This window comes from Schistocerca serialis, unplaced genomic scaffold (genome assembly GCF_023864345.2).
Source record: "Schistocerca serialis cubense isolate TAMUIC-IGC-003099 unplaced genomic scaffold, iqSchSeri2.2 HiC_scaffold_840, whole genome shotgun sequence".
Classification (NCBI taxonomy): Eukaryota; Metazoa; Arthropoda; class Insecta; order Orthoptera; family Acrididae; genus Schistocerca; species Schistocerca serialis.
Window position 1 is genome coordinate 144,678 of NW_026048453.1, and position 13,478 is coordinate 158,155.

The 13,478-nt window shown below is 38.3% G+C and overlaps 1 protein-coding gene across 1 annotated transcript in view; it reads right to left on the minus strand.

Moving 5' to 3' along the window:
• LOC126452249 (ATP-binding cassette sub-family C member 4-like) overlaps nucleotides 1-13,478 on the minus strand; it is a 216,804-nt gene that overhangs the window by 94,161 nt on the left and 109,165 nt on the right. Inside the window, exons 10-11 of the mRNA XM_050091041.1 lie at nucleotides 9,560-9,743; nucleotides 2,399-2,551 (exon numbers count right to left, since the gene is read on the minus strand). Of these exons, the coding sequence (XP_049946998.1) occupies nucleotides 2,399-2,551; nucleotides 9,560-9,743 (337 nt within the window). The remainder of the gene's footprint in view (nucleotides 1-2,398; nucleotides 2,552-9,559; nucleotides 9,744-13,478) is intronic.

A 13,478-nucleotide genomic window follows, 5' to 3' on the forward strand; every position in this document is an offset into this window, starting at 1 on the left:
ACTCATGTTATTGCTTGTATTATTGTATACTTTTTTTACCTCATCAGTTTTAACAACATATACACTGTTGGAAAAAAGCACAACACCAAAAAATAATGCAAAGTAAAAAAAAATAATGTTGAGTAATTAAATTTTGGAATACAGTTGTCGAGGTAACATATTTAAGTGATTAACACTGCAAGATCACGAGTTAATGTAAGTGAAATAAGCCACTGCAAATATGAAATGCCGGTACACTAATAACCAATGTAACCATCAGAATGGTGAATGCAAGCATGCAAATATGCATGTATTGTATTGTACAAGTGCTGAATGTCAGTTTGTGGGATGGAGTTCCATGCCTGTTGCACTTAGTCAGTCAATACATTGGTGGTTAATGCCTTTTGTGAATGCCACTGTAGTTGTCGTCCGATGATGTCCCATACGTACTCAATTGGAGAAGACAGATCTGGTGATCGAGCAAGCGAAGGCACCGCGTCAACTCTCTGTACACCATGTTGGATTTTGACAGTGGTGTGAGCATTATCCTGTTAAACCCCCCCCCCTCCCCCTCCAGTCAGGGTGGATGTGATAACCACTAGAGCATTCCTGCTGTTATACAAAATCGCATCTGAGACCATAAGTCCAGATGTAGGCTCAGCGTGCCTAGCATATAGATAGGCTGGCTGCAGGCCCTCAACTGACCTACTTCTAAAAACACACGGCCATCACTGGCACTGAGGAAGAACCAGCTTTCATCAGAAAAAACAACACAACTCCACCCTGCCATCCATTACCTCTTGCTTGACACCACTTAAGTCACAAACGGTAGTGGAATGCAGTTACGGGGCATCTGGCTTGGAGCTGTTCTTGAGGTAACCAATTTATAACAGTTCAGTGTATAACTGTGGTGCCAACTGCTGCTCAACTTGCTGCTTCAGATGCGGTATGACATGCCAGAGCCACACACTGAACGCTCTTGGCTGTGCCACATGGCCATCTGGAACCCAATCTTCTTGCGACTGTACATTCCTGTGACCACCTCTGCCAGCAATCACGTACTGAGACTATGTTTCTGCCAAATCTTTCTGTAATACCACAGAAAAAACATCCAGTTCCTCATAGCCCTATTACATGACCTCATTCAAACTTAGTGAGGTGTTGATAAAGGTGTGTCTGTCTCCTTAAAGGCATTCATGACTAACATCAACTCGCCACACCCAATCTCAAAGGTAACTAAGGCTCCTGACCATTGAAGCATGTATTTAAAGAAAACCTGATTTGCATCCTCAAAGTGACACAACTAGTGCCATTCTTATGCAACTGGTGCAAAATTTGAATAGAAATTATCTTTCAGATGTAAAAACATGCCTACCAATTTTCATTTGTGTCGCACAACTCCTTCTTGGTGATGCGATTTTTTTCCTGTCAGTGTATTTTCTGTACTAGCTCACTGAAAATTAGCAATTTTCTTGTCAAATGAGTTTTTAAATAAAAATGCATTGTTCTTAAAAGGAAAAAAAAGAACTATAAATCCTATAGCATTACTAAAAGAAGAGAGTACCAGAAAAATTATTACATATTAAAGTATTGCTATTAGAAAAGAAGAAACATGATTTTCAGAAACGAAAAAAGAAAAATTTCTAGGACTATTAATTTTTTTCAGTTCTTACATATAGAAAAGAATGTGTACTAATTATTAAACATCCTGTGGTGCACTTTTCTCTTATCAGAATGAATGGGCATGCACCAACTACTAAAAGCAGATACAACATTTTAAAAGTGTAGCTGAAAACACAGCTTTTTAAAATTTTTAATAAGTTACTTCTTCAATCAGGTGAAAGATAGAAAACTTGTTTCCCATATATGTCCTGAAAAAAGGTTATAAAAGCTTTTAAAATTAAACATTTGTCTGTCCTTATGGTAATGGTATCTTGCAGAATATATTCCCAATCTGTCACAAGTGTTGTTACTTTGCAGATGATTAGTTTCATGTTCATAAAATATTTAAGGGTCTAGTATTTGAATCAGTCCTCACACATTACATGAGCATGGAACTTCCTGACAGATTAAAACTGTGTCCTCAACGGAGACTCGAACTCTGGATCTTTTCCTTTGTGGGCAACTGCTATACCGACTGAGCTACCCAAACAAGACTCATGACCTGCCCTCACAGCTTTAATTCCACCAGTACCTCAACCCCTGTATTCCAAAGTTCACAGAAGTTCTCCTGCAAAACTTGCAGAGCTACCAATCATCGAAGAAAAAATATTGTGGAGACATGGCTTAGCCACAGCTTGGGGGTAATTCCAGAGTGAAATTTTCACTCTGCAGCTGAGTGTGTGCCGATATGAAGTAAACATGTTACTTGCTTCAGCACTCATAATACATGCGATAGTTGGAAATACAAGCAACTTACATTCACAGATGAGACAGACATCTGTTTTTGTAAAAGCCTTTGTTCATTTTCCATTACTTTTTCTGACTCTTCTTGGCTGCTAACAAGCAAATTTGAAAAACTGGAATCATTTGTCAGGATGTCACTGAATGTGCCCTGATACTCTATTCTTCCCTGAAAGAAATCAGAATAACATAATAATTATAGTGTTGGACTGTTTCAGTGTGTGTGTTTATGCAATCGTAAAGAGTATTGCTCATTATAATAACAGAAAACAGAGATTTATTTTATATCATTGGTCACTTGTGAGCCCTATTCCCATGCACAAAAGTTGTTCTTTTTTGTAGGATTTCAGTCTACTACATAACACATTTGTTAGATAGGGCTAAGAGTGTACTAGGTTGTTGTAGAAACTTAACACCAAAAGTAGGGGTGGAGAACAGAATAATAATATTTTACCACAATGGCTGTCATTGGATAAGATTGAGCTTCTTTTTATTGTGCTGGTGTTACAGTTCCATTTTTAAAAATATGCACAGCTAAAACCTGTCAGATTGGCCTTATGTGGGTCAGAGTTGAAGACAACACTTTGTGACATCTGATCATGTGGACAACATTCTATGATTACACTATTACATTTGCAAACTAATGAGTTCTTGGGCATTGGCTCATTTTTGTAGAACCATTCTGATGGGTTACACTTATGCATACACTGAAAATGGGTGCACAGTCAAAACTGTCTTATAATGAAAGCAAAACAAAGGGAACTTTTAATTCATCCAACAACAGTCAGTGTGTAAAATGTTACCACCCAGACAATTTGTGATATCTGTGGACCTTGGTGCAACCAAAGAAACAGATAGTAACAAAAATATGGGTTTACATCATCAGAGCATAATAACAATGTAAAAAATTTAAAAAAATCCTGTGAGGAGGTAAATTAATTAAGCATTATAATGGTTTACTTTTGTCAAGAATTTGATTTCTGTTACTACTAGTACATGTAGGGAATATTGTCAATAAGCACAGAAAAATTTCAATTCATTCGTCATTTCTGTGCCTGGTCAGCATTTCCAGAATGTAGCAACTCTGATGGCTTTGTTATTTGCCTTGATTAAGTCCTGTGTTGTGAAAGGTCATTCTAGTACAGAACATATGGAAAATTGGTGTGGATTTTGTGTTGTTCCACACTCACTAGACATGTCTTCATCAACTGCATGGTTATCTTGCAATGAGGGATGTCCACTGTAAGATGACAGTGATCTCCAAACAGGCTAATGTAGATCATTTCCTGAAGACAGCTCTTCCTTTGCAGGGATAACTGGCATCACCTTACTCCTCCATTTGGTGATGTGGTCAGGCTCTGGTGTTCCCTCCAGTGGTCGAGTCCCAGTGATGAAGCTCTTTCCAGATTTCAATCAACAGACTACAACTTGGTGATCATGCAGTGGATGATGTGGATCATTGATCTGCTTTGCCCTCCGCACATTGGCAGTGACAGCCTTTCTGATATAGGGGGGAGCTTTTCCAACAATCAGGTAGAGTTTATCTAGTAGAGTTTGTTTCATAGATTACAACATGATTTGGATGGTCTCATAGAATGCAGTGTCAACCCACTTGTCATGAGCAGTTACACTTCATACAGGTGAAACATACAATGCAGCTAACACACACAAAGCAACACCGGAAGTTCTCAGAATGTGAGGACCAGCTCCCCAGGTGGTGACTGTGAGCTTCCTCAAAATATTGTTCCCTGCACTGACCATCAGCCTGGTGTTATGGCAATGTGCCTTGAAGGACAGTGTATGGTCAAAAGTAACATTCATATATATAGGTGTTTGGCAATGCCGAACCTGTTTACCTTGCCATATGATGACCAATTCATGTTTAATTTCTCTATTCCATAAGTGAAATGTACACACCTGAGTCTTAATGGGTTTTGGGCTTAGATGACAGACCTCATATAAAGGACTTGTGTATCCAAAGATGAAGTCACTTTTCTTCTGCATCTTCATACATCTTCACTTCGGCAGACTTCTACATCTTCATACATCTTCACTTCGTCAGACTTCTACGTCTTCACTTTGGCAGCCTCTGCCATATCATCATTATAGATGAAATGCCTGGAGTGTTGTGTATTGCGCTGAGTATTGAGTAATCAGCTGACCATAGGTGTAAATATTACAATGCATAGGAGCAATCACACTGTTTTGAGGCCCTCGTCCTCTGCAAACTATTGTATGGGCATCCATACACCTGATCTCAGAGTAGCACTTGCAACTTTCATCCTCAGTTATTTGCTGGATGTATTCCAGCCTCTGCCGTCCTCTTCAGTTTTTACTCTCTACACCTTCCTCTAGTACCATGGAAGTTATTCTGTGATGTTTTAACAGATGCCCTATCATCCTGTCCCTTCTACTTGTTAAGTGTTTTCCATATATTCCTTTCTTTGCCAATTCTGCAGAGAACCTTCTCATTCCTCACCTTACCAGTCAGCCTAATTTTCAACATTCTTCTGTAGCACCACATCTCAAATGCTTCAATTCTCTTCTGTTCTGGTTTTCCCACACTCCATGTTTCACTACTATACAAAGCTGTGTGCCAAATATACATGCTCAGAAATTTCTTCCTAAAATTAAGGCTTATGTTTCATGCTAACAGAATCTTCCATCATTTCTTGGTAGAACAACATTATAATAAATGAAAAGTACCAGTTTGCTTTTGTTCTACAGTATTACTTTTATTGTCAACCGGTTTTCAGCTTAACATTGTAATTAAGCCACTGTTTTTATTATAATGTTAATGTTAAAATGCAGCACCACCACACTCTCAAAGATTGCATTTACTGTAGGTTCCCTCAAATGCCTCCATTTTCCTGCATTTATTTATTTCTGTTTATCTTATTGATATTGCTTAAGTTCCTTATGTATTCTGTAGTTACATTGATAATTGTCTCTTCTTTTAATTGGTTTTGGTATCATTCTTCATGTTTCATACCTCCTGATGTAGCCTTGTCTAGTACTAATTTTATTTTATTTTATTAGTTTTGTTTATTAATAGAAACTGTTATGTAGGCATGCTATTCCTATTTTGTGTTAAAGGTTTTCCTGTCTACTCCATTGCTATTTATGTAATGTTCAATTTCTAATTTTTCATTGCATTACCACCACACTCTCAAATATGTTACTTACTGTATGTTTCTACTTCAGTCTGGATGCCTTACTTCTCTTCCAATGTTGTTTGCAAACATTATAACTTCCTTGGTGATAATACTCAGTAAATGTCTGAAGATGGTCTTGTAAGCCGAAAACCGGTTAACAATAAAAGTAATATTGTACAACAAAAGCAAACTGGTGCCTATGTTTCATATTAGTAGACTTCTCTTGGCTAGGAATGCTCTTTTTGCCAGTGATAGTCTCTTTTTAAGTCCTCCTTGCTCCATCCATTATGAGTTACATTATTGTCTAGAGAGCAGAAAGCATTAACTTCATCTACCTTGTGATCCCCAATTCTGATGTTAAGTTTCTCGCTGTTATCATTTCTACTACTTCCAATTGCTTTTATCTTTCTTCGATTTACTCTCAATCAACATTCTGTACTCATCAGTTATTCCATTCAGCAGATCCTGTAATTCTTCTTCACTTTCACTGAGGATAGCAATGTCATCAATGAATCTTATCACTGATGTCCTTTCACTTTGAATTTTAATTTCGCTCTTGAACCATTCTTTTCTTTCTGTCATTGCTTCTTCAATGTATATATTAACGGTAGTGTCTTACAACCTTTTTAATCTGAGCACTTTGTTCTTGGTCTTCCACTCTTATTGTTCCCTCTTGGTTCCTATACATATTGTGTATTACCTGTCTCATCTGAATCTTCCTCAGAATTTCGAAAATCTTTTACCATTTGACACTGCCGATCACTTTCCCCAGATCAACAAATCCTATGAATGTGTCTTGATTCAAACACAACATCAGAGCTGCCTCCTGGTGCCTTTACCTTTCCTAAAACTAAACTGATTCTAATCTAACACATCCTCAATTTTCTTTACCCTTCTTCCATATATAATTTTTGTCAGCAACTTGAATGCATGAGCTGTTATGCTGATTGTGCAATTCTCACTCTTGTCAGCCATTACAATCTTCACCATGGTGTGGACGATGTATTTCCAAATGTCAGATGGTGTATCTCCAGATTCATACTCCTTACACACCAATGTGAATAGTTGTTTTGTTGCCACTTCCCCAATGATTTCAGAAATTCTGATGGAATGTTAACTATCTGATCTACATTAATTGATTTTAATTCTTTGAAACTCTTTTAAACTCTGATTCTAACACCGGACCCCATATCATTGCTGCATCAAACTCCTGTTTCTTCTTATATCACATCATCAGACAATCTTCTTCCTCACAGAGGCCTTCAGTGTACTCTTTCCACCTGTCTGCTAGCTCCTCTGCATTTAACACTGGAATTCTCATTGAATTCTTAATGTTACCACCCTTGCTTTTAATGTCATGGAAGGTTGTTTTGACTTTTCTGTATGCTGAGTCAGTCCTTCTCTTTCAATTTCTTCAAATTTTTCATGCAGCTATTGCACCTTAGCATTCCTGAACCTCCTATTTACTCCATTCCTAAGTGACTTGTATTTCTGTATTCCTGAATTTCCCTGAACATTTTTGTACGTACTTCTCTCATCAATCTGCAGTTTTCTTGTAGTTGCCCTTTTTAGAGTTGTCCATTCCTACTCAGCTGAACTACCTATTGAACTATCCATTATTTTGCAGTGTCTGTAGCATTAGAGAACTTCAAGTGTATCTCTTCATTACGAAATAAATCTCGGATGAACATCCTGGTGTGAGTGTACAAAGGACACAATATTTCGGCAATCGACCTTGTTGCTATCATCAGGTATCTCTTCATTCCTTAGAACTTCTGTATCCCACTTCTCTGTGCACTGATTATTCTGAACTAGCCTCTTAAGCTTCAGACTACTCTTCATCAGTACTGAATTATGATCTGAGTCTATATCTGCTCCTGGGTATGTCTTACAATCCTGTATCTGATTTTTTAATCTCTCCCTGACCATGGTGTAATCTAAATGAAATCTTCCCACATCTCCTGGCCTTTTCTGAGTATACCTTCTCTTCTTGTGATTTCTGAACAGAATATTTGTTATTACTAGCTGAAATTTATTGCAGAACTCTATTAGTCTTTCTCCTCTCCCATTCCTAGCACCAGGCCCATATTCTCATGTAATCCTTCCTTCTACTCCTTCCCCTACAACTGTATTCTAGTCCTCCATGCGTGTTAGGTTTCCATATCCCTTTACATGATCTTACCCTGTTCAAACCATGAGGAGCAATATCTGACTGCATCATGATTTTCCAGACTGCTGTTGAGGAGTAAACTTTCTTTCAATTATGTTGTTAACTACATCAAGAATATAATGTTTGAAGGTCTTTAGACAGTGGCTCAATGAAATGAAACAAGAAAGAAGAGGAGCAGATGAACATCTTGTTATATGTGATTTTTAAGATACACATATAAAAAACAAGTTTTGCATCACTCCAGTTCCCAGAAATCCTGAAGATAGACATTGACTATGGATATTGTATCATAGACACAGTCCCTTTGACTGTTCAGAGATGTCACTAAACTCGCCCAAAGATGTGAACAACCATGCATGAGCTGCACCTATTAAACAGAGGGGGTCCGACAGCCAATCAGTTCCAGTCATTCCACCAGGAAGGAGGTACACGGCTTGTGTTGTCTGTAGTTCAACCATGCCTAGACGCTCAATACCGCAGTTCGATTGTTTCCACATTGTTACTTTGTGCAAGGAAGGGCTCTCAACAAGGGAAGTGTCCAGGCATCTCAGAGTGAACCAAAGCAATGATGTTCGGACATGGAGGAGATACAGAGAGACAGGAAGTCGATGACGTGCCTCGCTCAGGCCGCCCAAGGGCTACTACTGCAGTGGATGACGCTACCTATGGCTTATGGCTCAGAGAAACCCTACAGCAATGCCATCATGTTGAATAATGCTTTCTATGCAGCCACAGGGCATCGTGTTATGACTCAAACTGTGTGCAATAGGCTGCGTGATGCACAACTTCACTTCCGACGTCCATGGGGAAGTCCATCTTTGCAACCATGACACCACGCAGCGCGGTACAGATGGGCCCAACAACATGCCAAATGGACCGCTCAGGATTGGCATAATGTTCTCTTTACCAATGAGTGTCGCATATGCCTTCAACCAGACAGTCATTGGATCTGCGTTTGGAGGCAACCCGGTTAGGCTAAATGCCTTAGACACACTGTCCAGCGAGTGCAGCAAGGTGGAGGTTCCCTGCTGTTTTGGGGTGGCATTATGTGGGGCCAACATATGCTGCTAGTGCTCATGGAAGGCGCTGTAACAGCTGTACGATATGTGAATCCCATCCTCTGACAGATAGTGCAACCATAACGGCACGCCCCCATCATGCACGTCTTGTGAATGACTTCCTTCAGGACAATAACATCACTCTACTAGAGTGGTCAGTATGTTCCCCAGACATGAATCCTATCAAACATGCGTGGGATAGATTGAAAAGGGCTGTTTATGGACGACGTGACCCACCAATGACTCTGAGGGATCTATGCTGAATTACCGTTGAGGAGTGGGACAATCTGAGCCAACAGTGTCTTGATGAACTTGTGGATTGTATGCTATGACAAAACAGGCATGCATCAATGCAAGAGGATGTGCTTCTGGATATTAGAGGTAAGGGTGTGTACAGCAATCTGGACCACTGCCTCTGAAGGTCTTGCTGTATAGTGGTACAGCATGCAATAAAAATGGCGGAAATGATGTTTATGTTGATCTCTACTCCAATTCTCTGTACAGGTTCCGCAACTCTCAGAACTTTTTTTTTGGTGTGTATATTTTGTTATCCATCCGTCATTCCATAGGCAAATGTGGCATACGAAGTCAAAATTTTTATCTAATGAGTCTATGACTATGGGGAGACTGCAGGAAGAAATTTTAAAAAAGAACTCCAAACATATTCCTAGTGATAACACATCAGTTGAATAGAAAATTGGTGGGTAATAGTTATTAGGGAAACTTGTACCTGCTTTGTGTAATACTTGGCAATGTTTTATATACAAGATATATGTTAAACTATAAGTACTCACATTATTGATTATGGCAATTACATCAGCACTCTTGAGATATTGTAGTTGATGAGTAGCTAAGATTCGTGTTTTTGTCTTAAGATAACCATCAATGCACTCCTGAAATAATTGTTTTCCAACATGGGTATCTACAGCTGACAGTGGGTCATCCAGCAAATAAATATCAGCATCTCGGTATACAGCCCTGAAAATGAGAAAAAATCCTCTACATTTTCTGTAAATTTCACAAGTTGATACTTACTAAGAAGTGAGAGGAAGACAAGACTCTGATAGCCTGGAGGAGTAATGTAGCAATAATAACTGAAACATAATTGGATTTTGAACATCTATTGTGGTTCTGACAGGTACCCACACAAGTCACCCAAATGAGTGCAAACCGCTAGGTGCCAAATTGAATCCACAATCATATCACGTCAGGCCTTGTGTATAGCACACATTGTCATACATTTTGTATAATATGCTTCATAACCACATCATTACCCATCATGAACACATGTTTTAAGTTACGTACCATGAATAAGCCAAGGCAGTTAGTTAATGCTACTGACTTCATATTCAGGAGAAGCAGGATTTAGGTTATTTTTCTTATTTAAACTTTACATGGTTGGCCTAATCACTTCAAATGAATGTTTATATGGCTCTTCCAAAAAGACTGACACTCACTTTCCTGGGCAAACTCACAACTGAGCTTCCTATCTACCCCCAATGACCTCATTCATTTCTTCACACCATCAACTGACTCCATGTTTTAGGACCTTTAATGATCTAGCACAGGAAACCAAATCAAGTGCAAATTTGGCTAACACACAAATATTCATCATGCTCATCTGCATTATTATTTTCAAACTCTGTACATCAATTTCACATCTGTATTTATCAAAAGACATTATCACTGTACACCTCAACAATTACCTGTCTGATTCACACATGAAAAAGTCACTATGGTATATGACTGTACATCTGATCATATTCCTGTAAGTGGTGTTGTGGTGACATTTGGTAGTGTGTAGATGCTAAGTAAAATATGCAACATAAAGAGACAAATGTTAGTAACACATACATATAATCTTGAATTCCCCAGAAAATTAAGTGTTCTGACCCGAGGGAGGGGAAATAAGGAAGACATGCTAACATTTCTGTACACATCTCAAAAACTTATGAAATCTATCCACTTTCTAAGCAAAGTGGAAACACTGTTGTTGTTGCTGTTGTGGTCTTCAGTCCTGGGACTGGTTTGATGCAGCTTTCCATGCTACTCTATCCTGTGCAAGCTTCTTCATCTCCCAGTATCTACTGTAACCTACATCCTTCTGAATCTGCGTAGTGTATTCGTCTCTTGGTCTCCCTCTACAATTTTTACCCTCCACGCTGCCCTCCAGTACTAAATTGGTGATCCCTTGATGCCTCAGAACATGTCCTACCAACCGGTCCCTTCTTCTTGTCAAGTTGTGCCACAAACTTCTCTTCTCCCCAATCCTATTCAATACCTCCTCATTAGTTGTGTGATCTACCCATCTAATCTTCAGCATTCTTCTGTAGCACCACATTTTGAAAGCTTCTATTCTCTTCTTGTCTAAACTATATATTGTCCATGTTTCACTTCCATACAAATACTTTCAGAAACGACTTCCTGACACTTAAATCTGTACTCGATGTTAACAAATTACTACACAAGTAAATTATCAATGCTTTGATGTCTTTTGGGAAGTTAGCACTGGAAATTTTTGCTAGCCTGAAAGTATGGATGGTTTTCATTAGTTGATCTGAGTCAAAGATGTACTTGCCAATAAGGTTCTCTGTAATTACAAATACAGAATACAGCACATTTGAGGATGTTTAAATGAGTCATGATTCTGTTCTAAGTCCCCTTTGCCTCACAGTCAATTGTGTTATCTTGAAAAATTCACTTGCATCATCACATTTTCATCACGCACAGAGCTATGGCAGCATGTGGTGACCTACTGAATAAAATTTTTTACCAAAGAAAATCATTAAATAGCTGTATGTTTTGAGAAGTTATTTTATTTAGACAACAACTAGTTTTGGCATCTCAATAATCTCATCTTCAGTCACATATAGACATTCAGATGTATCAAACAATGGAAAATCCTGGGTGAAGTGTAACAATATTATAAAAGAGTGTCACAAAATAAGCTTTTGGTCAACAAAACCTTTGTCAAAAATAGATAAAACACACACTCACACACACACACACACACATGCAAATGCAGTTCACACACACATGACCACAGTCTTTGGCAGCTGGAGATGACTGTGTCTGTTGTCTATTTTTAGAAAAGGCCTCGTTGAACAAAAGCTTATTTTGTGACTTTCGTTGTACCTGTCTGCGACTCAGCATCTCAGCTATACAGTCAGATGAATCGATACTTGCATATTGGAACCATCAATATCTGGATGTCCACCCCGGTAGCGGACAGAATGTCAATCCTAAGGGCCTGGGTTCGATTCTTGGCTGGGTTGGAGATTTTCTCCACTCAGGGACTGGGTGTTGTGTTGTCGTTGTCTAATCATCATAATTTCATCCCCATTGACGCGCAAGTCGCCGAAGTGGCATCAGATCGAAAGACTTGCACCCGGCGAGCGGTCTATCTGATGGGAGACCCTAGTCGCATGACATTTACATTTAAATTTTAATATCTGGATTCCATGAATTCATTTTGGGAGTGTCTACTTCAATGACTTGATCACAACTGAGCACACCTACAGTCTGAGGACTGCAGGTGTGCTCAGTCATCAAAGTAAAAAATCCAAAAGTGAATTAACAGATTCCAGATATTGATAGCTCCAGTATGCAATTATTGATCCATCTGATTGTCTGTACATGGAGTGAATAGGGGCATGAAGATAACATTCATGAGATCTCAAAACTGGTTGTCATTTAAATAAAACAACTTCGCAAAATATATGGCTGTCTGGCTATTTTCCTTGGTAAATATTTGTTCCACTTACACAGTGGATCAAGGGACACTGAATAAAAAGTCATAAAACATTTTGAGCAAGAAAAATATCTTACATAAATATCATCCTCTTTGTATTTCTATGACTATTAGTTATAAGAATAGCATCACATGAGGTAAGAACAATGTGACACTAAATAGTGAAGTCCTTTTGTACGAAAAGAAAAAAACACAAATATCTGAGAAAATCTTTAAGGTTAGAACTGGAGTTCAAATCATTTTCACAGTACCTGTTATAAATATCAGAACTTCAAGATTTTAAACATGGCTGCAGCAGCAACTGTTAAAATTCTTCACAATAAAGGATGGCAGCCAAAAACAGTTGCAGGATAGAATTTTTTTTTTTTTTTATTATTTTTTATTAAATTCTTGACCAAGGTTTCGGTACATATAAATATACCTTCATCAGAAGTACATTTCCTGAATAGAAAGACACATTCATTAGAAAAGCCATATCAACGAAAGTGAGAAACAGAAGCTTAAATAACGGTGAAATTGCTAAAGTAATACAGGCACACAATCTTTAGTACTTACTAAAATTACATCATGCACTGGAGAATAATGAAACAATTATGCCAAAAGGCGTCGTCAGTAATTAAAATATCATCTCCATTTGTACGACATGTGTAATGGGTACAGGATCAAAGCGAACAGTTTAACAATGTTACTTCGCCTATGAACTGTTGAGACACGAGTGTGAAGGCACTAAGGTAGATTGTTTCGCCGAGAGAGGGCACTTGCATGTGCCAGACTTGCGCATATTACAATCCATAAATACATACATAAGCGCATCAAAATTATTAAAGGTTGTGTTAATTCAAACTTTGTCTTAATAAATAAAGCGTATCACGCCAATTAAAGACATTTATGTAAACTATAAATATAGAACCAAATTTATCTGTGTCCTAGTGTCAAACGGATAAAGCTTGCGCTTGGAACAT